General features: G+C 41.8%; 1 protein-coding gene across 1 annotated transcript; it reads right to left on the bottom strand.

Moving 5' to 3' along the window:
• Nucleotides 1–4,183: 4,183 nt before the first annotated feature.
• On the bottom strand, nucleotides 4,184–25,287 carry LOC307038089 (uncharacterized protein; the record flags this gene model as incomplete). Its single annotated transcript, XM_079679385.1, has 12 exons — nucleotides 4,184–6,107; nucleotides 6,530–6,625; nucleotides 6,907–6,979; nucleotides 8,999–9,085; nucleotides 11,005–11,058; nucleotides 16,209–16,397; nucleotides 17,274–17,330; nucleotides 22,871–22,978; nucleotides 23,721–23,942; nucleotides 24,588–24,649; nucleotides 24,910–24,967; nucleotides 25,129–25,287. The coding sequence occupies 12 exons, from the start codon at nucleotides 25,285–25,287 to the stop codon at nucleotides 5,935–5,937; spliced, it is 1,338 nt and encodes a 445-aa protein (XP_079535511.1). The 3' UTR covers nucleotides 4,184–5,934.
• Nucleotides 25,288–26,821: the final 1,534 nt, after the last annotated feature.

Here is a 26,821-nt window from a genome sequence, read left to right as displayed (position 1 = left end):
TAGTTTATTTATTTTTGACTGCAGCAGATACTGAAGGAGGAGAACGTTGACTCAGGCTCATTGAAGCTGAGCCAGAGGAGGGGGGGGGGGGGTAGAGTTCATAATGAAATGAGCTGAGACGTATTGAGAGCAAATGAGAGGTTAACAAAATGTGGATTTTCAACATGTTTCAGGATTTCAATTCAAGATTCAAAGGGCTTTATTCTCATTAGCTGAAGTGTAACTGTGGCAGTTCCAGGCTTCTCAAACAATGCAGCTTACACTAAATGTAGGATGTAAAATAAATAAAAACGGTGCAAGAAGAAATAGAAGTAAAAAAGTGCAATAGTACAAATATATAATATGTCTTTATTGAACAAGGACGATGCATGAACATATATTTATCTTTGAGCTTTAAAACGTGCAGTCCAGTCAGGTACAATCATATCAATCAACAGACACAAATTAAATAATAAATAGTCTATTAACAATTAGAAAAGAGATCATGGTACAGATTTATCAAATATAAATAGCAGCACATTTGCACAACTATTATAATTCAATACATTTTGGAATGGTAAGTAAGTTAAGTATTCAAAAGAGTAAAATTAATAACAAGCTAAATTTAAAATGAAGTACTCTACGGTGGAATACAAATAGAAATACTTATAAAACAATGCCACAAATCAAAATCCCACAAAGATCATGTTAAGCTAACGTCGAAGCGTTACCATAGTGAGGACATGACCAGTGAATCCCAGCAGAAGCCCCTAATGAGATTTCCTGGGGCACAAATGGAGAGATGTATCAGAGTGTGAATGTTATCAAGCTCTCCCACCTCCTCACTATCTGACCCCCTCTCCCCCAGACCCCCTTCCCCTCTTTGTCCTTTGTCATTACTCTTATCAGGACCACTCTATCATTCTCTCAAAAACGGTAGTGGCGCTCAAACCGCTTGCAAATGTAAGTATGTCTTTGTTTAGGGCCGGAGCGGGTCCCGCCCCCCAGCTCCCTCCTGGGCGCAGCTTGATTGACGGCCCTCCGCTGGGTGATTGACAGGTGGCGTTGGTGAGGGCCCTGATGGCCTGTGTGACAGCTGCTGGGTGTCTCCCTGTGTTGGGCCCCGCTGGGTGGGTGCGAGGCCCCCAGGATCCCTCAGTTCAGTTAGCTGGGGCCCGGTCAGAGTGCCCCCCCCCCTCCCCCGGTGTGCTCGTTGTTGCAGATCTGCTTGTTAGCTCGCTGCACCCTGTCCTACACATCTGCTGTGTCACACATAGAGGGTGTCACACTGAGATACACATCTGCCTTCGGCCCCTAGTGTATTTGTTGTTTGTCTGACTGTTGTTTTGTTTTACTCATGTTTTTCTGAAAAGCGACCTTGGGCCCCCTGAAAGGCGCTATATACATTTAAGTTATTATTATTGCTGTGAGGGTCCCTGCACATAGAGGGCGTCACACTGAGACACTCACTCGCTTTTTAAATCACTAACATCGTTATCTCGCCACTTCCCCTCCTGCCTTCGGCCCCTAGTTTATCTGTTGTTTTGTTTGTCTGACTGTTTGTCTGACTGTTTGTCTGTAAAGCGACCTTGGGCCCCCTGAAAGGCGCTGTATAAATGTACGTTTAACTCACTCCCACAGCCCATCAGAGACTGACCTCACCACCTTCAGACACCGTACACAAACTCACGTCTTCAAACGGCCTTTTAATGTGTGACTGTTGTTTTATTGCTCGATTTCAATGTGACTTTTACTATATTTAATTGTTGTCCTTTTTGACTACCTCTGTAAAGCCACTTTGAGCACCGTTAAAAGCACTTAGGAAATACATTTATTATTATTATTGCTGTGAGGGTCCCTGCACATAGAGGGCGTCACACTGAGACACTCTCTCTCTTTCTAAATCACTAACATCGTTATGGTGCCACTTGCCCTTTCTCCTCTGAGCTGCAAGCTGTTTCAAAAAAAGTTTCCCCGTGTTACAAAGTGAGATGAAAAGTTCTTATAGGTAAAAGTTTAGTTTGGCAATAATCATCTCCTCCTTTTAAGATGAATGTTTTTTCTGCATGGGCCTTGTTTGTTGAAGACATAAAAACTAACTTCTCCACCATGAGCACTTTATGAGTCTGCAGTTGTAGTATTGAGACAATTCATGTATAATCCAGAGCACACTATAGCATGTCGTTTTATGAAGGGCAGTAAGATGAGTATCTACTACAGATAGGGAGGCTGTGGCTCAGTGGATAGCGTGCTGGACTTCGAATCAGGGGATAGCAAGTTCGAGTCCCACTGCAGTCAGTATGTCGTTGTGTTCCTGGGCAAGACACTTCGCTCCGGTGGGGATTGTCCACAGCACTGAATGTCTGTGACATGTAATGTAATGAAGTTCAGCAAAACAATTATAACAAACTTATTTTTGTATTACTTTCAAATGTATTTATCTTATACCCAAAGTCACTTCCAATAAGTGCAATAAACCATAACGCTACAAAGAACAACAAGAAACATGCAGGTACCATTTAAGTGCATTAGTTTCAATGAGCCCTTCAAGAACGACAGTTTTCTTTCTTTCTTTTCTTTTACTTTCATTTATTTAATGTCCAAGGTGCAAGTGAAACAGGAAGGTTTAGTCTGTGAGGGAGGGTGTGAAGACTTTATTACAACTTAGTTATATTGTCATTTATATCTGTTTTAACACCAGCCTTGAGCTTTTGGATGCGCACAGGACGAGTTGTCGTCAAATGCATTATAAACACTTTTATCAGAATACAACTTAATTTTGGTTTGTCTTTATAAGTGTACACGCTGGTTAGGAAGTCAGAAATGGAGGAACTTAAAGTAATGTGTTGCTTTTTTATCCTATTTCTTATATTTTTAAGCCCCGTTGAGTTTCCCCTGCCTTTACACTACATCTATTAACCCTCTAGAATCGTTAGCCTTTTAACACGGTTTAATTTCCAACAAATGGATTTATGAGTCGTGTTGTTATTTGAATTTGACACAGAATCTGCATACAGTTGAACAAACTGAAGTTCATGCATCCATTATTTGGCCTCTAAAGCCTCACAGAGAGCAGCTAATGAGGTTACTGGGCATCTGTGACGTGACATCTACATTTTGGCCTATTTGTGAAACAATGGTAACAAGGAAGCCCGGGACATTGGGCTCTGTGTTTTCCAACTCAAAATAACAAAGGCGAGCAGCCGCTGGTGGGAGGCTGTGCTCTCATGGAAATGAGCAACTGAACCAACAATGTAGCGCCTAATCTCTTCAGAGAGAGGAATCAGTTACACAGCAGTATGCACCCCTCAATGCTTTTCATTAGAGTCAGCGTGCTATTGAAGCAGTCACTCCACCCCCCTGACTCGCACACACACACACACACACACACACACACACACACACACACACACACACACACACACACACACACACACACACACACACACACACACACACACACACACACACACACACACAGCCCTCGTGTGTAGCCACAGGCCCTACTCATACATGCACCAGATACAAGGTAGCCCCCCAACAACAGAAGGGTTGGAATAAGTGGGGCAGAGGGTGGTATGGGGGTGCGAGGCCTCAAAGCATGGGATTAGAGTTAATGTGCCCTCCCTGGGTTATAATCTCTTCAGAGGGGGACTTTGTTTGAGGGGCTTGAGGGCAGTAAGATAAGTATCTATTACAGAAACTCCCTCTTATCCCCCAAACATCCTCGCTTCAAAAATGAAGCACAAAAACACTTGCCTCTGTGTCGTCTGATATCCAAGACCCAGAAGCAAGTGCTGCCCTTTTCAGCTAATCAGGAATTAAGGTCTAAAGCCGTATGGAGAGTTAGAGGGAGCCATATTTACTCCATCTGTAGCCCGCAAAGTCAGGTAGGTAAAGTAAGATCAAAGGCAGCTTAAGAAACCGGGGTTATTGTGTCGAGAGAAAGAAGTTGTTCTTCTTCTCCGCTTCGTATAAGGAGAGAAGAAGAAGCCCAGTCTCTCAGTATTATGGAGAGAATTCAATGTGCAATAGGGAAAGTTCTGTACCTGTTTGTTTCTTTGCCATGTGATATGTGATCTCTGTTCTGTATCTATGACTACGATGCCCAAGCCACATTTCTCCTATGGCTAGCTCTATCTAAATCTAATCATTGAAGTTAATGCATACAAATATAAAAAGGCACTGAAATAAAAATCCCGGATATAAAATACAGTTTATTTCAAAATAACTTCATCATATAAATATTGTGCAAAAGATGTAATGGAGGCAGTTTTAGATGTTACACTTATGGCACCAAATTAGAAACAAATACCTGTTTTTTTTTTACAACCGATGAAAACGTGTGGAAATGCAGAAGAATTCAGAACCCACTGATTTCCGTAGCAAAAGTTAATGCAGCACTTTAAATGCAGGGGGGGAGGAGGAGGGGGGGGGGGGGCATCAATAAAGAACAGTCCTGTGACAATCACCTCTCTGACAAAAGAGTTTATCAGATTATCAATCAGATTATCTGCTCAAACTGCAACGGGCAAAACACTCTTATCAGCAGAAAACCTCTTGAGCGACGACAGCGGCGACATGCTTCCTGCTTCACGGCAAACACACTGAGGAGCAGACAGAAGGCAGCTGACAACCAATCACAACTGCAGTCTGTGTTAGCCTTAGTGATGAACATTTCCTCTTCCTGGTCACCTGGGAGGTCTCTGATTGAAAGAAACACACTGATGGTTCTGTTTGTTTAAGCCCACTAACTACTACTCATTGAAACACTAGTGGCCAAACATTCTGCAAAGCAAACTGTTACCTTTGAGACTCGTGCTTCCTTCCAAGAAGCATCTGGCTCCAGTACAGATGTTGTATTGACTTTAGGGAGTGTGCTTAAATGATTAGGGAGGACTACAGAGTATGTACTTCTTACTGTTGGTATTGACTTTCCTTTAGAGAGTATTTCTCTAAGATTCATATTTTAGAACATTTCCTTGCAAATTAATTGTAGGAAAAAGTAGTTCAATAAATAAAAATGGCTTCTAGTGTTTCAGCCAGTTGATTTGAATACCATACTGCTGTGTTAAATCAGTCTGACACCTCGTAGATAGTTCTGGATGTTCAGCATAGCGTCGAGAACATAACAACGTAGTAAGCCAAACAGACAAACCACCAGCGTGCTCCCATTCAAAGCTTTCATCTGTTTATTAGAACATAGGACACCTTTCCCTTTAATTCCTCACAGAGTGAAAGTGAGTCAGCGGCCGTTTCTCAATGTCGAGCAAACCGTCTGCGGAGCCGCTATTTCAAATATACGACCTCATCGACATTTAAACAGTCCTTCGGCGCCACTCGGTGACAAAGTATACTTGACATAGTGGCTCTGCAGCAGCTTTACAAGAGTTGCTCACTTGAACACAATCAGAGGTCAACGACGAGCTAAAGCGATGAACATGGCCTGAGCTCATTTGAAATGTTAAGGCGTAAAGCAACATTCCTTCAAGTGTAAAGGCTTCAAGAAATACTTTTAAGGTAGGCATACATATTTCAAATACACATAGAAGTAAAGCATCCCCTGGGTTAGGGTTACATCTCCACTTCAATGATAAGCTTCTGTGGGAGCGAGCGTGTCTGTAACGTTATGAACTGTTTGTTGACACACATTCACACGAGTATATTTGTGTGTAGCTGTGGAATAGGAACATTTGTAAGTTCTCTTTTGAACATTTTCTGAGAATAACTGTGAACTCTGTGTCATCAAAGTGGATCTGATCTGTTGCCACGAGTTGTTTTTGTAACTGTTGCCCCGGAAACAGACTTTGAATGGCACTTAAAAAGGGGGATGTTTTGGCATCTCCAGACTTTGTTGAATATGTAGAATGAAACAACTAGTTTGCGATATCTGATATATATGCATGTAGGCATCAGCTGGTTATGAGCAGAAAGGGTTCCTGGTTTGTCTTCCTCTCAGCGTGAGAACTTCCGGGGTCTGAAGGCAGGCAGGTTGAGCTGGTGAGACGCCGTCCGCTCCTCCTCGATCGGAGCCAGCTCCTCCGCTGAGCCCCACCTCTTTTTGGAGTGAAACAACGACGCCAACTTCCTGTTCCTGTTTCGTTCCCTGGCTTGAGTGACTTGAAACTCTGAGATCAGAAGGAAGATGATTTCAAAGGTTAGAGAGAAGTGGCGAGCTCCAGCTTCAACGTGCAGTGAGTTTTATAGAAGTCAATGAAAAAATGAAACTTCAAACTTGATTTATTTCCACAGTAAAGATGATCCTAACAAGTTCGTGGTCTCAATCGTTTCAATCAAGTTATTCAAGGCCTTTTGAACTGAACGCTTAGACAGTGTGTTCTAGGTTCACGAAAAGTCAATTGTTTTATATTTGGATACCCAAAAATGTCTCTTCAAACCAAATGACAAGATCCTCTAGGGAAAGCCAAACAGAAGTATAACAACTTATTCAAAGAAATACATAAATGCAGCTGCTCTTGGAAACCATTAGAAATATTGAAAGCTATTTTTGGGTCATTTAATTGTAGTAGCAAAATGAGGGGGCACTCACGAAGCTCGCACTCTTCCTCCGGACCCTCGGGTTCTCTGATGTTCAGATAATGGCCGGCAAGATGGCCGCTGTAGTCCCTTAAGTTTTCTTTGGCCCCTGATCAGAGCGAAAGAGAAAAAGATGCCTGTTAGCCAAGGGGAATCAGAGAGGCTAATTTAATGACACCTTGCTCTTTAAGCTTTAAGAAACAACCCATGACCCACCGGAGTTTACTTTCAATTAGAGTTGAATAAAGATGCTTAAATAGTTTCATCATGTTCATTTAAAATATGCGACATAAGAATCGTTCATGTAGTAACTCAAATGATTTAATCCATCTCAATTTGAAGATTGTGCAACATTGCTATTAATGGCTGTGTCAAAATCAAATGTCTTACCGTACGTCACGATGAGAAGTTCTAGGATGTGCCGATGACCGTGTAACGCTGCGATGTGTAAAGGTGTGTATCCCTGCAGAACCAAAACAAGAGTAAGACAATGGAAAAGCTGGCAAAACATGTGTTGTAGAGTTCCTCTCTTTTCTTCAAGGTAACAGTGATGTCATTGTCACTTGAAAGGGGGGGTTCAAAATGTGTGTATGTGAGTTCAGGGGTCGTTACTGTGGCAAAGTGCTGGAAGAGTTTAGTACCTACCCCCTAGAGGTTCCCAGGCCCGAGAGGCAGCCAATGAAAACAGCGTGGAGAGAAATATAGAAATTAGCAAAGGTTATGGAAACATAAGATAATGATAAAAACATAATTGCTGGGTAATTCTCTGGAAATTGCAGAGTTGTGCATGCTGGCACATAGACGCACTGTTTTGGGAAACAATTAACATGACATGACTTGATTTATTAGAGGAGTACTCCCCACAACACGAGCTGTGATACATTTACACAGCTGGAGCTTTTAGCATTACATCACGGAGGAGGAGGAGGAGGAGGAGGAGGAGGAGGAGGAGGGACAGACCAGCGGCCATGATGCTGTTGTTTTCTATTCAAACCAAACAACTTACTGTACTTACTGTACATACCATCACCTCCTGATTAAACCCCGGATACTCACATGCTGCGAGCCAGAAGAAAGAAGGAGTTAATCAGTGATATTGCACAGTGACAACATTTGACCTTAAAGGGGCTCTCCACTGATCTGAGTTCAGTTAATGTATCACAGAGAGTGCTAAAGTTCTGAAATGTGAGATATATAAGCACGTTTAAAAAAAAATCGGCATAAAGGGTGAAAAGGAAGCAAATCCAAAATATATTTTAATTATACAAATAATAAAACGTTCTAGTCATAGAGCCTTGAAATATGTCAAACAAGTAAAACCTTACTTTTTCAGTTTTTTGCAGCATTTAATGAACTCTATTTCCCATAAGCCCTAGATCAGGGGTGTCAAACTCAAGGCCCGGGGGCCAAATCCGGCCCGCGACTTCATGTTATGCGGCCCATCAAGAGCTTGCAAAGAATATAATATGTTTATTATACGGTTACATGCCGATTTACAGAAGCACATTGCCAATAAACTACATGTCCCACAATGCATCTCAAATTTGACTTTTTTCTCAGAATTTGACTTTTTTTCTCAGAACAAGTTTTTTACTCCGAATTTGAATTATTTTCTTCAAAATATTCATTTTTTCTTAGAAATTGCCTTTTTTCAGAATTAGATTTTTTTTAAATCATTTTGTAACATTCTCAGTGAAGAGACTTGCAATGATTTGCTCTAGACTTCTGCTTTCAGACGTAGTTAATTATGAAGTTATTACCCTATCCGATAATAATCCAATCAAGAGGCAATAATGTCATATAATACATTATTTTATATATATTAAATATTTATATATGTATTTTGATATATAGTCTTAAAGTGACAACCGGCCCTTTGAGTGCAACCATAATGCTGATGTGCCCTGCAAAGAAATTGAGTTTGACACCCCTGCTCTAGATGAATGTATGTTACACGTCAATAAGAGACAAGTATATTGTCTATATGAGATGACTGAACGCTGTAAGAGTTTTTGGAAAGCAAAACAATGACTTCAAAAGTAAATTGTTGAATTAAAGGGATAAAGAAAACGTTGTTAGTATCTGTGCTGGAAAAAGTAATGGGGTTTGTAGTTTTCTGCACGCTTACACGTTGTAGTTGATCAAATAAATGCTTAATGAGAGATTGCAGAAACCAGTGGAACAGAGGCAGGTATGTGACTCAATGGCCCTATTTGAAAAATATCGAGTTGCATTGTGGGAAATGTAGGATATAGGTTTTTCGGAGCTTGACCGGTGTGACTAAATGTCTTGATATCTTTGCTTGAATTATGACTGTTTCATCTCTGCCTAAAAAACCCTAATGTATTAATTGTAATATGTAATTGTAATGTATTATGTAAGGTAACTCAGGTCATCGCAATTTAAATTTAAATGTAGCCTTCAATGTCCAATACTACATTTCAGGAGTGCCCCTTTAAAATAAATCTCAAATTAGACTCACTGATTTGGTGTTGACGTCAGCGCCTGCGTTAGCCACCAGAGCCGCCATGTCCTGGTTGCCATGTTTGGCGGCCCAGTGCAGAGCCGTCTGTGTGCAGACAGAAGAAAGGAGTCATTTAAAAAACACACTTCTCCTACAATATTCTGCAGTGTTGTCAGGCATGGTAATTGCTGTATCATCATTACAAGTTGTCTAAGCAGCGCGGCCTCCTATTGGCCGTGTGAGTGCAGAGGGGCCAGCTGTGCACGGAGGGGAGTGGACGGATGGAGGGATGGGGAGAAGGAGGGATAGAGAGATGGTTTCCTGCCATCTAACAGAGCCTAATTACAAAACAACACAGCCCTGTGCCCACAGTTGGGGGGCCTGTCAGCGGGGGGAAGATTGATGATGTTAGTGTGACCTGCAGAGCGGAGACCCACCCAGACATCAGCACTACTGTCAGCACACGTCAGGAAACACGGGCCCCAACACTCAGAGATACACCCGCACGCTAAGATGTGTGTGGAAATAATAGACAGATGTATGTAGGAACACACACTGAAAACACACATCGCAAACCACATCCACCTGTTGGAGTGGAGCTGTGATCTCCGCAGCCTTTAAGCTGTGTAATTATGGGCTATCAGCAGGTGAGAGCCCAGCGTCGCTGCAGATGTTTGAGTTACTGCCTCCAGTGTTTCTGAGTCTGACCCTTAACACAGGGAATCACACAGTGACCCTTTACTTACACACTGACTGGGTGGATGCAAACCGTATAACTACATTTATTGATTTATTAATTTCTGATTGGAGGAGATACATTTTGTTAAGATGGGGGTTTCCATCTAAAATGTTGTTATGAATCAAATGTATAAAATAAAATAAAAGTATTTATATATAAGGAAACATTCAAACACGTCTTTTTACCCATTACGTTTTTTTAATTGATATCCTTACGAAAAATCTTTCTGTCTGGGTCTTAAAGTCAGAAAAACTAAATGTGTTCAAAACAGTCCAGGCTTTTATAGCATAGCTAGCATAGTTTGATTTGGAGAGTGTTTGCTGACACAGAATGTATGGATAGCCTTAGTTTTTGCCTGTGTTAGCATTACATCTAATTCACTCAAAACATCTGCACTGGCGATCTTTGAAACACGCAGAAAGTCATTGAACAAACTTCTACAAGTGTATCCAAAATCCTCAAAGGCTCTAAAAACCATATGTGTAGAACGATATGTTAACTTGAGCAACTTTCCCCTAATATTCAAACTAAAAAGCACTTTGAAATGACCCAATGTCTTTGTTTGAACCAGAAGCATGTTGGGGGGTTTCTTTGGGGACAGAAGGAATTCCCTTTTTCAACCCGAAGGTTAAAAACGTCTTTAAGGAGTCTGCAAGTGCCCTCACCCCAGCTGTAAGTGTTGATAAACGACATCAGCGTTCGTTTATTCAGCGCAGAAACAGATGTTAGGCTCTGTGACTCGAATGCAACGATGCTCAAACACGAGAGGGCTCAACACAGCACACAGGTCCTTTTGTGTTTAGAGGCTACGACGCTAATTGTGCTAATCGTTGCACAACAAGCCTGTCCAACAGCTGGCCAGACGAACATGTCTGCTTGTGTCCCCTGAAGGGAGCGATGGGTAGCTCCAGCTCTGCGTGTCAGGCGTCTGAGAGACAGATTGTGATGGATGCTGTCTGGCTGGAGTATCTCCATCTCTTTTGTCTGTCCCCTGTCACGCGTTAAGACAGATTGAGCAGAGGGCCGTTTGACAGGCGGCTCGGCGGGTCTCCCGGCGGGCGGGGGTGATGGACGAGGACGGACAGGATGCAGCGTCTTCCCTTCCTGCGCTGCTCGTTCCTCTTCCTGCCCGCGGGGGTGCCTCCACCTGTCCAATCACTCAGGACGTCCCACCAGTCCCCCACCGAGGGAAGTGTTGGCCAGAGAGACGCTCACTTCAACAATGACCTGTGACACTTGATGTGGAGGAAGGCAGAGAGGAGTGATGGGAGAATGATGTACTTACAAACTGTGTGGCAGAGGAAGTCGGTCCCAGCGGGAAACGGGGTCCACGAGGAGAAAAGGAAATAGAGAGAAAGAGTTAGGAAAGAGATAGTGGTTTTTTGTTGTTGTAGTAACTTGTACAGAATGCTTTGGGAATACTATGCTGTTGATACGGTCATGCCAATAAAGCTCCTTTGAGTTGAATTGGAGTAAGAGCTTTTTAACTTAGGTGAGATGTGGGTGTTCTAATAATAATACATCATATTTATTGAGCACTTTTCCCACTGCTTGAAGACTCTTTAATACAAGAACAAATCAAACAGTCCTGAGTCAAAAAGGGGGGGGGGGTTAGAGGACTTTAGGTTGACAGGTGAGTTTTAAGGGCTTTTTTGAAGCTTGTGAGAGTGTCTATGTGCTTAATGTATTATCTTTTTAATGTAGACACGACTATCTACTACACGTCTGTTCGGGTTTCTTCCATTTTGTCCCATTTGCTGAGGGGTTCCTTTGGAGGCTTTTCCTCGTCCCATGTGAGGGTCTAAGGACCGAGGGTGTCCTATTCTGTACAAACTCTAAAGCCCCCTGAGACACATGTGTGATATTGGGCTGTATAAATGAACTTTGATGGATTGAAGGAAACTTTGTTGGCACTTTGAATGTGATGGACTTGTTGAAGGCTTTGTAGGTGGTGAGTAATAGAGAGGCGAAGTCCCTCCCCTTCCGGTGGACCTCCATGGGACCTTATTTCGGAAAAAGTATGAATTGAAGTCAATGCGGAGAAAAAGATTATCTTTCGATCCCGTTTGAATTGTGCCACGAATTACACATATGATGTTTGTCAATCTTACAAAATCATTTCCATGTCAAAAAAGTCACAGTTTGTCGTAAAACTGTTGAAATATAAAACTATGGAAATGACGCAACTAGAAAGACTACAAATCCCAGAATCCCGGTCCCGCTTGCTGGCTCTCACGGAACCGACTAACTCCCCTTGTGTGTGTGTACAGCTCTCAACATGCCCAGACTTGGAGTGATTTTCACCTCTTTTAATACTTTCCGCCTCATTCTGAAAGAAAGAGGTGAAATGTCCCAACGTGACGGCCATCTTGGTGTGTGGTGCGAGACGGGAGATGTAGTTCATTGAGCGGTTTCACACAAAAAAAGTATTACTTCAGATTTTCACGACACATTTCTTTTTTTGTACCTGCAAAATTATCTTTTAAATTGACAAACATCATGTGTGTAATTCATGGCAACGGGATCGAAAGATAATCGTTCTCTCTCCATTGACTTCAATGCATACTTTTTTCTTAATAAGGTCCCATGGAGGTCCACCGGAAGGGGAGGGACTTCGCCTCTGTATATCTCGAAGTCAATCTGGTGTTTGATTGGCTAGGGGGGATGTGGTCAGGTCGGGTGGAAGTGAGCGTGCAGACAGAGTTGGAGGATGCTTGCAGGGGAACCATAAAGAATGCTGCAGCAGTAACTACGTCTGGATGTAATGAAGGCATGGATGAGAGTTTCAGGGGGCGGTGAAGGAGAGGGAGGGCGATGTTCTTTAGGTGAAAAGGGCAGTATTGTGATTATGGTTCGGTACTGTGTTCACTTTGAAGCAACCTTTCTAAACGGCTGTTTGAACCACCTGATCCCAACAAACATTTGGTCAGAACAGGAAACACTTAAGTCCTCCCGGGATGAAGAGTAATCCCTTCAGTCCTTGTCAAACATGTGATTTTTAGAGGCTGGTGTTTGGTACGCTTAACTTCTTAACACTGTTTTATGGCAGTGCAAATCTGAAGTCTCAGGCTCCTCCAACAACGCAACATAATATGTAAGACATTAAACAATAAAACACGTTTAAAAATATAAACAAACACTGAAATAAAACCGTAGAAATGCAAAGTTGGAGAGGAGCTAGGGACACGGTGCCACACTAAGGACATGCAGATACAAAAGTAAAAACTCCAGGTTTTGAAGCCTTGGTTCTCATGAGCGTAGGTACGCTATCTCTGGATCCACCTCTGCAGAACAGGGAAAGGCTGAGGGCTAAAGGGAACATCAAAGACGCCTGAGGGGGACTTAGCACCTTCACAGGGACACAACCAGCATTGTTCTACAATTAATCCCAGCCTGCTCTATTACTTTCAGATTATCTTTAAGTGGGTGAAGTCTTTGTGGGGCATTAAGACTCTCCTTAATCTGCCTACACTTCAATGGCGGCCATGCTATCTTGTCCGGGTGGGGATGGCAGAGGCTTAGGGCCGCTCTTAGAAGGTGGTCTGCCTCGGCCGCAGGACAGTGTGAGAACTGTGACACAAGGGGAGGGACAACAAACATGAGCTGAAATCTCTTAAGCGCACAGGGAGACAAATAAAAGGATTTGGGTTGTCAGGGGGGCACAGGAGCTAAAAAGCTATCTTTCATAATCCTTTTGATAGTGGACCTTTGAAATGCATGATCTGGATGTTTTAACACAGGGTTCTCAAAGCACTATGAAGGGGAAAGGTCCCGGCAGAATGAGCTTGTGAAAGTTATACAAGAAAAACACAGCGAGTATCGCATTCTGGACTACACAATCACAGATGGAGAGATGAGAGGATAATCAGATTTAATGCAAGTTAAATTAGTTTTTCCAGCTGGTTACCGTAGGTGTTTGGAGTTATTGCACACTATTGAAACTTACCCCCTGAGAAGGATGGTCATGGTAACGGAGTCGGGAGCCAGAGCGAGTCAAAGGGAGAAAATAAGAAGGTTTAAGTCAGAGAAAAGTAATGTGACACAAAGCGAACTGCATATATATATAACAACATCTAAACCACAACATGCTACATGCTACATGCTACATGCTACATGCAGTCTTTAGCCATATTGAGTACTCACAGAGGTGAAGTCCTGGTTCCACAACCCAAAAAAAGACAAAAAAACAAACGTTAGTGACACCATTTATCCAACCGCATGAAACATTGAGGTTTTTTTTTTTTAAATAGTACCTTTTATTCGTTTGTTTCCGTTGTAATTTGGGTAATATTGAAGAAAAAATAACGGTTTATTACAACTCAGATCTTACGTGCATGGTTTTGGCTATTGTTATGACCAGTTTTGATCCAACAAAGAGATGGTTGGGATCTGTTAACACGGTGACATCACCATAACACACTATGGGACACAGGGCTGATTGGAAATCTGCAGAGCATCCCTTTAAAAGCCTGTTTACATAAAGATTAGGCAAATTAGAGCAATGACAAACCTTTTTTTTTTTAAAAACGACTTTGGACAAATGTAATGTTCACACACGACTCAGCGGCGTGTTGTTCTCGATGTGCTGTTGCATGACGCTGCTGTTTGAATGGACGTAATGAAAGGAGGCTGAAAGCTCCTCCAACACAGTAGCAACGACCCGGTGAGGGTTTGACGTTGTTCGACTCGGTGTCCCGACGCAAAATGATAAGCTTAACGTTTTTTTTCTCCAGCTTATCTTATCCACTGTCTAGTTTTCTCTGTCACATTCTCTATCTGTCGAGGAGTTGGGACGGCAATCCCTAACCGTGTTTCATATCAATAGAAGGTGATCCTGACTTTAGAGACACCCAACACTTTCCTACACGATGGATAAAGCTGTACTTAAAGGGGACCTATCATGCAAAATGCATTTTTGTACGTCTTTTATACATGAATGTGTGTCCCCGGTGTTCCAGGGAACTCACCAAGTGTCAGAAAACACAACCCTCTCTATTTTCCTCCGTACCCAAATCTCTTAAAAAGGGGCTGCAACGGATCTGAGACAGACTGATCCAGATTTGAACACTTCTATGACGTCACAGAAGTGGCGCTACGGCTAATGGGCCAACTCCACCAATCAGGAAGAGACAGCCACGGACATTGCCGTTGGAAAGCGCTGGAGACGCTGTAGTACATATGCCAGGCCTGTAGATGGTGCTGTTCTCACAGAATCAGCCCATGCAAAGACAGTGTTAAATTGAGCGAAATGAGGAATGGCTAAAATGCATGATCTGTTTGGTATTTTGAAAAATAAAAATTATAAATATGCCTTATATAGGTATGGCCCTACACTATATTATTCAAATATAGCATGATAGGTCCACTTTAAGTTGCTTTTGACAAATCAGCGTTCAGCACTGGAATGAAACCACGATGGTTCTTGAAGTATTTGAAAGTACAATTAACGGTTTGGCACTTGAGGCAGACGTAGAAGTCAAATGATCTTTTGGTTCTTCTGTAGAATAGGGCCTTAACTTGGAAAATACAGAAAAGGTTTCAGCTGGATATCTAAAACGGTTTATTCGGAGGTTCAATTTAAAGTTAACACACCTGACATGTCGGTAAAAATGTCTCTTGTGGTTTAGGAGTGAAGGGATAATAGGTAACGGTTGAGTTGAATTATGTTTGTGAACTGTGACGATGTTCAGGACTGTAGGGTCCAATCATGGACAGGCTGTAGATGTGGTTTTACATTGTTGTAAGTATTTTAATGGATATATTTGAGCAGAAAAGGACATATACACGTCGTTTCCCCTGTTTGAAAAGAGTGCAATTCCCTTGATTACAACTAAATATTCAAAAGTGTTGTCAAATAGAGAAGATGGAGCAAAGAAATGCACCAGGTTGATTCAAATATTGATAGCATTTAGATGTGCAGCTCCACTGTCTTGGAATATTCTGCAATGAAATGGAAACTGAGCAATCTGGTTTCACTAAATGTTTTTAAAGCTCGGTTGGATGCTACTCAATCGGAAGCTGTTGGTACCTGCTCATGTGGATAGTTATGTAAATTGTAATCCCTATAATGATGCTGTATGATGTCCTGTTTGTTGTTCTGTTTATGCTTTTATGTTTCATGTGGAACCTACTTGAGCAGGTCTCCCTTGGAAAAGAGATCAATGTTCTCAATGGGATACACCTGGATAAATCAAGGTTTGAAATGAAATGAAAACGATTCAACACGTTGTTGTCTTTGCAGCAGAGTTTTACACATGTTGTCGATGACAGTCTGATGTGTTTTCCACTGTCTACCTTCTAACAATACAGTATGGCAAGCTAGCATGGTCCCGGAGAATTAGCCTCATGTCTCTGAACCTCACCATGTGGGTCACAGCGCTCCCTCCAGAGACACAGGAGCATTTATTTGTGATCATTTCATAATTGTTTAGTATCTCAAATAAGACGGCTACGTTTTGGTGTTTGTTTAAAACGTTCTGATCATTTGACTGCTCCTGTTTCTTTCACAGACTTTGTGGTGTGGATGTGGATTCTTTTTGACAGCTGACCATAAGATCCAATCCAGCGTGGGGTTACCTTCTTGTTTGCCAGCGAGGGGTCCTGTCTGAGCAGCTGAGAGAGGTCAGGGACTCGAGCACCTGCAGCCGAGTAGATCCACTCCTTCTCTATGGGATCCAGCTATCATAGAGAGAGAGGAGCGTGAGGTCACACACACACACACACACACACACACACACACACACACACACACACACACACACACACACACACACACACACACACACACACACACACACACACACACACACACACACACACACACACACACACACACACACACACACACACACACACACACACCCACCCTACCGTCCACATCCTGTTGTGTGCTCTATAGATCGTGCTGAAGCCTATAATCCATTTCCTACAAATGAGTGAGTCCCAGCCAACTGACACAGAGAGGGAGACTCCCATGATGCATTGCACAGAGTCCAGCAGTTCACACTCTTACTTCTGCTGTTGGTTTGAAAGCAGAGCTGGGACCACGTCATTGTTTTGAAAGTCATTTGTCACTTTCAAGTCTTAGCACTCAAAACCCAAGTCAAGAGAGACAAGTCTCAAGTCGTATACTTTGAAATCCCAAACAAGTACACAAACAAATGTATCTTTGGCATTTGCTTTGAACAAGCAGTCAGTAACTTAGTTCTTATCGGTTCTTCCTGTAACTTGTTAGGTTAGGATGATGATTGGATTGGTCTAAACAACGTGGATTTGAGGAGATGTGGACTCAACTCCAAGTTAGGTCCCAAGTCATTCATATTATATTCCAAGTCAAGTTACAAGCCTTTTTTCATTCAAATTGTTTACGATTTTCCGACTTCTGACTGGAGTTCGAGTCAAATCCACACCTCTGGTTAGAAAGGAAGGAGTAGGGACACCCCGGGAATTGTTGATTACCAGGACTAAACTTCAATGATCAGCTTTTTCCTTTAACTTCTCAAACCATTTGTAACCCATTAGGAAACCCTTAACAGAGGAAGGAAAAGGACTCACAGCGACAGCAGCCGATCCCATACTGCCCGTACTCTCCTCGTCCTGCTCTGACTCGGACTGAAAGACAGAAACACAGGACTGTTACTCAGGGGGTGACGGGAAGTCAACTGTAACATATCAGTCATAATGTACTATATCAGACAGCATCGTCATCGGACACAAATACACACACTCTCCATCCACCCCCAGACAGCTGTGATGTTCCTCAGCTGACGAGACGAGACCAAAGGGTGTCAGACAGATCGAGGGGTAATGAGGCAGCGAGACAAAGGTGCCGCTTTCACACATACGGGGTAATGAATAACAATCCAATTAACAATTAACCAAAAAAACAACACGCCAACAGCCAGGCCGCGTCACCCTTTAAGTATCAAGGGGCCAAGTGAAAGTGTAGAAACAGCAGCGTAGTGTATAGCGGTGTATAAAAGTGTCACTGGCTGATTTATGAGAGGGGGGGGGGGGGTTTCTTTTCCTTCGACTTGACGGGAAATTGTTCTCAGATCTTACGGAGACACGATGTTAAAACACTCGTGGCCTTTCAAGTGTCTTGCTCAAACTGTCACACGTCAGCGTGAGGAACATGGAAAGTGGACGATTGTATTTATCCAGCCGACTCCACTCGGGCACAAGAACATTTTTGGGGTTGAGAGAGACAGAGAGAAAACTGTTCAGCATGGAAAAGCTCTTTGATTTTTTTCATTAATGATATTTTAGCGCTGCAACTATTATTTTCATTGTGGATTCATCGTTCCTTATTTTTAGACTATTTCCTCTGGTCTTTGAATTGGCAGAAAACACTGTAAATGACCCAATTCTCCATCGTTCAAGGTGACGCTTATATTTTCTATTAAGGTTGATTTTAAACAGAGAAATCAAAAAATGCTATATAAATAAAACTGATTGGAACAGCCCTTTTTGTTTGTCTTGTAGTTGACATTGTGGAGCCTGAGGAGAGGAGAAGTGAAGTGAAGGGAAACTGTATGTATGTTTAATAGCCTAAACTCATTTGAAGAAAGTTTTTAATGTAAAGGGGTATCAGATGGAGGCGTGTGGCGCAGTGGACTAGTGCGTTGGTGTTGGAATCAGGGGGTCACAGGTTCAAACCCCACTGCAGTCAGCATGTCGGTGTGTCCCTGAGACACTTCACCCCAAATTGCTCCTGTGGGGATTGCCCACAGTGTTGAGTATGTCCGTCACTTTGGATAAAAGTGTCTAACAAGTGAAATGTAAATATTGTGTCGAATATTATCAGCTGACCACAAGCAGAAAGGGTCTCTAATGACATTTAACATGGAGGATTCTTCTTGTGTTTTTAAACAAAGTAAGATATACAGTTATAATGTTGGATATTTAAACAAGAGTCTGCAGCATCTTTACCAACTGAGTGAGGCTGGACTGAGCTGAATGCTAACATCAGCACGCTAGCTAAGCTAAGCTAAGCTAAGCTAAGCTAGGCTTTTCTTATGTTGTTGTAAATCTTGCATCACGTCATCGTTTTTCCCAAAGTCACCAAAACATTTCTGATAAGGCAAAGTTATATATGAGCATGACACATGTTTTACTCCAAAATAGACTCTTTCTTTCTAGAGTAAAAACTATATAATGGAAAACTATTTAAAAACATACTTTAAAATGTATTTTGCATGCAAGTACTGCAATTTATTTGTACTTAACTTACCGATATATTTACACAATCATTTTCTCTATTCTATTTCTTGAGGGTATCTGTCCCAGGTTCAGGTCCAGGTTATTTATTTGTACCCGTAGGTAGATTCTGTTTGCAGGGAAAAAGACAAGGGATCCATCCTGACACTAAAAACACAAACAACAGACACATCTCTAATAAAAGGACTAGTAAAAAGTTCAAGTGTACCCTGCTCAACCAAATCTCAAAATATTTCAAAAACTTTTTAAGAAAAGAAGGAAAACATTCGTACAAACATGGACATTCAAAATTAAATAAATAGAAATAGGCATCTGTGTGACGCTACTATGATGCGTTAATTTGTGCAATAGTTGCTTGGATAAAACTGTTTGTATACCGCTTCGTTCTACTCTTTGGGAGCGAGGACGAGTAACCTCCGGCCCGAAGGAAGAAGCTTGAATTCTGAGTGCAGAGGGTGGGAGTCATCATCGTCTAATATGGAGCTGGTTAACCGCTGTAACTGCCTGAGGTACAGCCAGGGTCTCCAGGTTTAGCTGTGGCTCACCAATCAGTCTGCTGGACCACTTTACGATCTGACAGGTCACCAAACCATGACATTAGTGAAAAAGACAGAATTGACTCGATGAAAATAGGACAGTTTCCTAAGACAGTAAACGCTGGTGCCCCCTTTTGCACACAGCTCCACTCCAGAGAGTCCTCCTGATGTCATAAATCCCCTTCTCTTTTAAAGCCTCCAGCCTCAGGTGTGTGATTAAGAATAGTTTATAAAACCCGCCCGGTAGCTTGTGTAATATGAAGCAACTCTCCACACTGGGTGTCCCGAATATAAACTTCAATGGTGTGACTAATACCGTAAGCAAACACACCTAATCTGAATACTGCTGCTGTATTAACACACTCCAACATATTCCGCCTGTCATCAAGGAGCGCCACATACCTTCCTCTGGGATGCATCTCAATGTCTTTAATGGACACAAATGATTATTATCTTTCTAATGAGTTCCAACATGTTGCTGGTTAACATAACAGAGAGATTCATTTAGATGCTGATTCTCCCCCAATGGGTCTTCCTCCCACTCAGCTCAACATACTGCAGGGTGCACATCTGGGTGATTTACTTAGCTCCCCCTGGTGGCTGAAGGAGGGAAGCACGAGTGAATTCCTCAGTGAAATGATGAGATCATGTTCTGTTTTTAATGTTATGTCAGTCCAGGTGGTGCTCTCCCTCTGAGCGCATTTAATGAAACACATTTTAATGATATTTTTCGGAATTTAAATGAATTGAATTATGATAGTGTTTAATTTCATTAGGTGCTACCACTAAGATGAGATAAGATGTACTTTATTGATCCCATATTGGGAAATGTTTGCATTGCAGCAGCATCAAAAACAAGGCATTGCACACAAGTAGAAATTAAAAGTGTAGAAAATCGAAACATCTCAAAATAGAAATAAAACAGTATTTAAAAAGTAGGAAATATGCGAGTTGACCGTGAAGATAAAAAAGGTATACACATCTGACAAATACAACGGTATTGAAGGATCAACTTTCAGTTAACACAATATAAAGCAGGATATGATTTACTTTAAGTGTGTAAGGAATGGAATATTAAATAAAATATAAATGTACAGTGTGAGTTAAAGTCCACTTAGCTTACAGTTATAGTGCTAGTTCATCTCTTTCGACACAAAAAGGTTTAAATCAAAAATAAGAAATTAAAACAGTGTTAATGGTTTAAACCACGTGTGTCAAACTCAAGGCCCGGGGGCCAAATCAGGACCTTGGTGGATTTAATTTCGGACCGCGGGATAATTTCTAATTACTATTAGATCTGGCCCGCCGGTATATTGCACGCACACCTTCACTCCATCCTGAGGGTCTCCTCAGCTCAGAGCCTGACCCCAAACATTGATGAACTTGCACCCAAGATGAGATGCCAAGTATCTGAACTAGCATCACAGAGCAGCACACTGAGTTACATGGATGTTTCCTTCTGCACTTTGTTTCTCACGACAACAGGGCATGTTTGTTTGTTCTTTGAGGGAAATAGTTTTGTTGAAGCTGTTGTTGGCCTGTGGACAAATGTAATCATAAGAAATGACTCTGCAGATAGAGCCATAAGAAATGAATGCAACTGATTATTTAATATTTAATGTTGTTTTTATAGGTAATAATTTAAGCTTTGTTAGTTCCAGGTTTAATATGTGCAATAAGTTCATTTCAATACATTTTGCAATAAACATTGAACCAGTCCGGCCCTCGACTAGAACCCATTTGTTTATTTTGGCCCACTGTGTATTTGAGTTTGACGCCCCTGTGTCTTCATAAACAGTTCAAACAGAGCTGCATAATAAAGTTTTTTCCACCACAAGATTTGAAGCCTATGTTGAAATATAAAGAGTATTATAATATATTGCATCCGGAGACTTCAACAGCTTCTCTATGTTTTAACCGAGAATGACCAGACACTAAAACAGTTATTTGCTTTGTCATTGTTCCCTAAAATGATATCTTACCATGTGTTGTGTAAATGTTCCTTTCGATATGAATCTAAAGTCCAACAGCTATTTATCTGACATGTCTATAAACTATTTCACAGACCCGCCCTGAAATGAAACCGTAACTAGTTGTGAAATATGATGATTATATAAGTAGGTCAGTTTATTAACGTACCCCCACGTCCCTGTCAGATAACCTCAAATACTCAGAAAGCAACTCGTCCAAATATGTTCTTTTGAATGGAATTTGAAGTGGATGTTACTCAACACTATTATATCAAACTAAAAGTTGTTACAATCTCTATTTACATCAGATTAGATCATTGAGTATCTTTAGGTCATTCTTTCCCCTTCCCACCTGGTTCGGTCAATTCTCTATTCGTACTGTATCGTTATGACTTTGAGTGGCAGAAGATGGTCATCGAAACCATATATTTATAACTGTTATCCTTATTTTGACTATTCTCTTGGCTTGTTAACTCGTTTCCACACTGTTACGACCCCCTCCACTCCACTAGGGGTCTCTATCTTTGTGTTCTGCTTGCTGGCTCTTGTTTGTGTTTCCGGGGATCAACCTGATGAGCCACACCTGGGCCGTCGACATAAAAGGCCAACACCAACCCACACTGCCCTCTCACTCTTCTGTCTTTGTTCCTGCACATCTTCACACACCCATACACGCAATCATTACTGAGAACTGACTTCCACATTTATTAGGTTTCCTTGAAGACCTTTGGTTTTTGTGGGATTGTAAATAAATATGCTTTTGTTACACTTAGCTTGTCTGGTCTCCCATCTTTGTTGCAGCCTATGAGCCGGGCCGTAACACATGGGGGCTCGTCCAGCAGCTGTTGTTCAGGGAGGTGTATCTGTGCAGTCGGCTTTTCATAGGTCATAGTTTACTGGTTATTGTGACATTAAATATACTTGAGATCAGCCACACACTTATTTGTAATCATATGTGTGTATAATTAGGGATATTCATCTTTTACTAAATCATATTTGTATGTGATTTTAAATGAACTGCGCTTCCTGTCAGTGTTTTAATAGTTTAAAGTATGGCAAAAGAACGTTGCAATTTTTTTTCAAATACGACGTCTTGAACACAGCGTGCATGCAATGTGTTGTTACAAGTTCTGTGAGTATAAGGCAACTAAAACAATTAGGAGAACTCCTACCTGTTGTCTTTAAATCTGTCATTCACAATGATAGCTTTGGCGGCTGTCGTAGATGTGAGCGCAAAATGGTGATCTTTAACTTTTTGTGGATGAACTATTTGATCATCTCTACAGCTCAGCGTCGTATCTCTGCCTTTTTCCAGCTGCTAAAGTATTTCATAGCTTCAGACTCAAACAAAATACAACATCCACTCCTACAGTCATCGGTAATGTAAGCAAGGATAAGCTCAATTCCAGCATTGCCAAATCGTCACCTTTGACCCCGAATCTTTGTCCAGCTCATCGTCCTCGTTGCAGGGTTCCTGGATTTGGATGACAGGAAGTTGCAGAACAGCGTGCTGCATGGAGGCTGCTCCTGTCTGCTGTTCCAACACAAGAACAGACTTTACGTGCTATATATATCGCTCAGATCCAAACGTGTGATCTGAGGACATGTAGCTGACACTTTGCCAGCACCTTCTGGGTGTGATGGATACATGTGGATTTAACGCCTGTTTGAGCAAATAATGTGTAAGTACATTAAAACAGCTGCACAAAATACATTTCATCTTTCAAATGTATGATTAAATGCTCAAGTTTACAGCAGGAACAATATGTAGAAGTACTACCAGAGGATTATGGTGCATTAAACCGCCCTTTGCTTCTGTGCATTAGTTTGAAACAGCTCTGCCCTTTATGTAAAGACATAAGCCCTCTGACCGCCCCGTGCTTTCATAGTGGCTCACTTAGATACGTACCAGTGTTCCTCCGTGACCCAGACACAAGGCAGTGTCGAGGAAAGGCAGAGGACACTAACAACGATGGCCTTGTTTAGCAATAAATGCGTCTTTCAGAGGAAGAGTAAACACAGTGTGCTGGGCTGAGAGCAGATTTAGTATTTGAGCCCCAATTGGTGTTTGTGATTCAAGGTTCAAGGCTTTTGTTGTCATGTGTGCATAGCTACAGTGTAGTTATGACATATATATTGATATAAGTTGCAAACAGATGAATGTTATGGATGTTCTTTCATAAGTGCAGGTGTCTAACAGTCTCATGGCCGGTGGGATGAAGCTGTCCCGTATCATCTATTGTGTTTAGAGATATAGAAGCTGGTTGTAAGGTCACCTCTGCAGCCTCGTCCTGCTCTCCACACAGCATGGGCTCGTCCCGCGGGTCCTTCTGTTGATGAGAAGAAGTGGAGGGGTCCGAGGCGTCCCACTGAGCAGCAGCCGGAGCGCGGGCCGGACTCGAACCTCTCTGAGCATCTCCGTCCACCCCGTGAAGTCTGGCGTCTCGATCCTGCAGCATCTGCCTGTACTTCTTCTTTAGGACGAGATACTTCTCACCCTGAGACAAACAGAGGCAATTAGGACAATATGTATTTTGAAAAGATACAAAAAGTTCACAGTGAAGACACATTCATGTTGGTTTAACTGGCTTATTCGATCATATTTTGTTGTTTAGGTGTTAGTGAAACTTCAGTAATCGAACAATATCCACATAAGCATATATTATGTTTATTCGTCAATGACAGGAAAGACGTATTTTAAAGAATTTCTAAAGAGGTGATGGAACTTTCTGGGAGGAAAAACGTCATACTTTTTCAAATAGAAACTGCCGTACTTCACATCTGTACAGCTTGACGGCCCACATCCACGTCAGGGTATTTTAACTGCACGTAAATTGTGGCATGACTAGTTTTAAGGGTTCAATGGAATGAACGTTTCATTGATTTGTTTAATACGTCATCAAAATAGTTTCAAGGAAACTGAAAACTGCAGCTGCACTCCCTCTGGGGAATCCAGTGGGTACAAAGAGTTTCTTTTTTAAAAAACAAAGATTGGAGAACTCCTTGTTAAGTAATGACGGTTTAACAGGAACCTCGTAATAGCAGCAAACATGTTTATGCCACGGTGTTGACATAGTAATACAGACCAAACGGGAGCAGGGCTCTTTCCACGAAAGTTAATAGTATTGAAATAGTTCACTCACATTCTCTGACTTCACCGCAGCGATTCGGTCGATGATGAGTTTGAATTCCTCTCTGTATTTAGCTGCAGGGAAACATGCCTGAGGTTAAAACTACATTGTAAATATAGCTTTGTATCTCTCACATTCAGTCAAACACAAGTGGTTCCCACAACAAACAATGGCAAAGAAATACGGGGGGAAATATTGCACAAACTCAGCTCTTTTTGTTTTATTTGGGAAACAGAAATAGACTGCAATAAAAAGAGCTCGAATTAAGTTTGATTTACTGCCAAACACACGGAGTATTTCCAGATGCAGCTAGATTGTAATGGCGTCTGCTTACGATCGATCTGTGTGTGTGGGGAGCTACTGTCTGCAGGATGAGTTGCTGAGTTGTGTTTCTGAGAGGAAGGAGGTCAATAAACATCCAGCTGACCAAGCCAAAAGCAGCTCACATTGCAGAGAGATGTTTGCCGCAGTGAGAACAAACATGTCCCTCCCAAAGATCCAAACAGATCCCAGTGCATCCCTGAAGGCTGGAACCTGAGTCCCTTAAACATACAGTAAATCTCTCCTGCGGGAACCAGACCAAGTACAGCTGACAGATCCCCACAGATAACGCTATCTCCCTTTGTTTACAGCGGTAAGCAGATATGCGCACGGTGTGTGAAGCAGCCGGGTCGGCAAACACAAGGAATGTCTCCGGGCGAAGGTATGCCATTCATGCAGAGGTGAACATGGGCATGCGGCTCGGGGACAATTGAAGTGTTTCCTTTTCCTGATGTGGACGGAAAGAACATTTGTAGTGAGACAGTTGACTCGCCTCAACAACAGGAAATTCAAAGGAAGCGACCACTTACATCTGTCTCAACAAAAGAATTCCTAGCTAACCAAAGTGAGAAACACGCTAGGTATTTATTAGCCAAAGGTCTCCACAAACAAGCAGTTACCCCCCCCCCCCCCCTCCACCCCCTCCTGTGCAGCTACACTGCCCCAGTTTTCCGATCTGATGAAAAAGCAACCCCATTAGAGCTCTACACATCCACTCATGCATGTGGACTTAATTATGATTAAAACACTATCATCACAATTACCACATGTAAATCTGCAACCACATGCTACGACAGACTTCAAATGTCTGGGAAGCACTTTTGTAATTGGACCGAGCCGTCAGATGGCCGCTCTCTAAACCTCTGTCAACAACTGCAGTGCTGACATGGCATCTGGACAGAACATGCTGCTGCAGCAACACAAGGTCACTTTGGATAATCATTTAGGGAGGTTGGAAAACCGTCTGTATGTGCCAAAGGTAAAAGGTACAGCTTAATAGATAATGATTCAGTACATGATGTTATTTGTCTTGTTGGCTAAATATATTTTGCCATTAAACAGCAGTCATTCTCTTTTAGGGGTTCATACCACTAGCTAAAACGCATGCAAGCTGATAGAACAGCACTGCAATCAGTCATGTCCATCTCACAGGACTATGTCACATTTGAAGGCATAATTGACTAAATCTACCTCAAACAAAAACAAAATGTTTCATTTATAAGCGGTGGAAAAGCAATATTGCTCATGCAGCCTTACTTGTAGGGCTAATCAATTAATCGTATTTTAATCACAATTACGATTACGAACGTATCTTACATTTCTACATATCTTTTGCCATTTATTTAACCCTAACCATAACCCAATAAGCTGCTGTGTTGTTTATTGCACCGCAAACATTAAAACTGTCATTGGAACGGCGATCAAGCCTGAAGCCACAGAGCTCTTTGTTTTAATGTTTGAGGTGCAATATCAGCGTATCATATGCACGCAAAATCGGACTTCTGCGTATCTATTGCACGCCTTTGCAAAGTCGTGTCATTTGTCCGCAGACTGTGAGACCGGGTTGGTTAAAAACATACTGTTCAAACGTTTTTTTTCAATAAATGGATGTTTTCAAAGTAAATGGATAATCGTTTTTAATAATCGTGATATCAATTATTGACCCAAATAATCAAGATTATGATTTTGCCATAATCAAACAGCCCTACTTACTTGGTCTGGCGTGACCAATAGCTTGTGGTGGCTAACATTAGCAAACGTTAGCTACTACAGTGTGTTTATGTTTTGATTTACTTTTGTGATAAAATCATTATCTGTGACATGTTTAAATATAGAGTGAGTTGGCCAGCTACTTGTATTATAGATTAATCTGATGGTTGTTCTATTAATTGATTTATTGAGATTGTACAGTGCATAAGAAAACA

Source organism: Notothenia rossii (genome assembly GCF_949606895.1).
Source record: "Notothenia rossii genome assembly, chromosome: 4".
Lineage (NCBI taxonomy): Eukaryota > Metazoa > Chordata > Actinopteri > Perciformes > Nototheniidae > Notothenia > Notothenia rossii.
The sequence above is the reverse complement of the archived record's forward strand: the minus strand, read 5'-3'. Positions and strand labels throughout refer to the sequence as shown.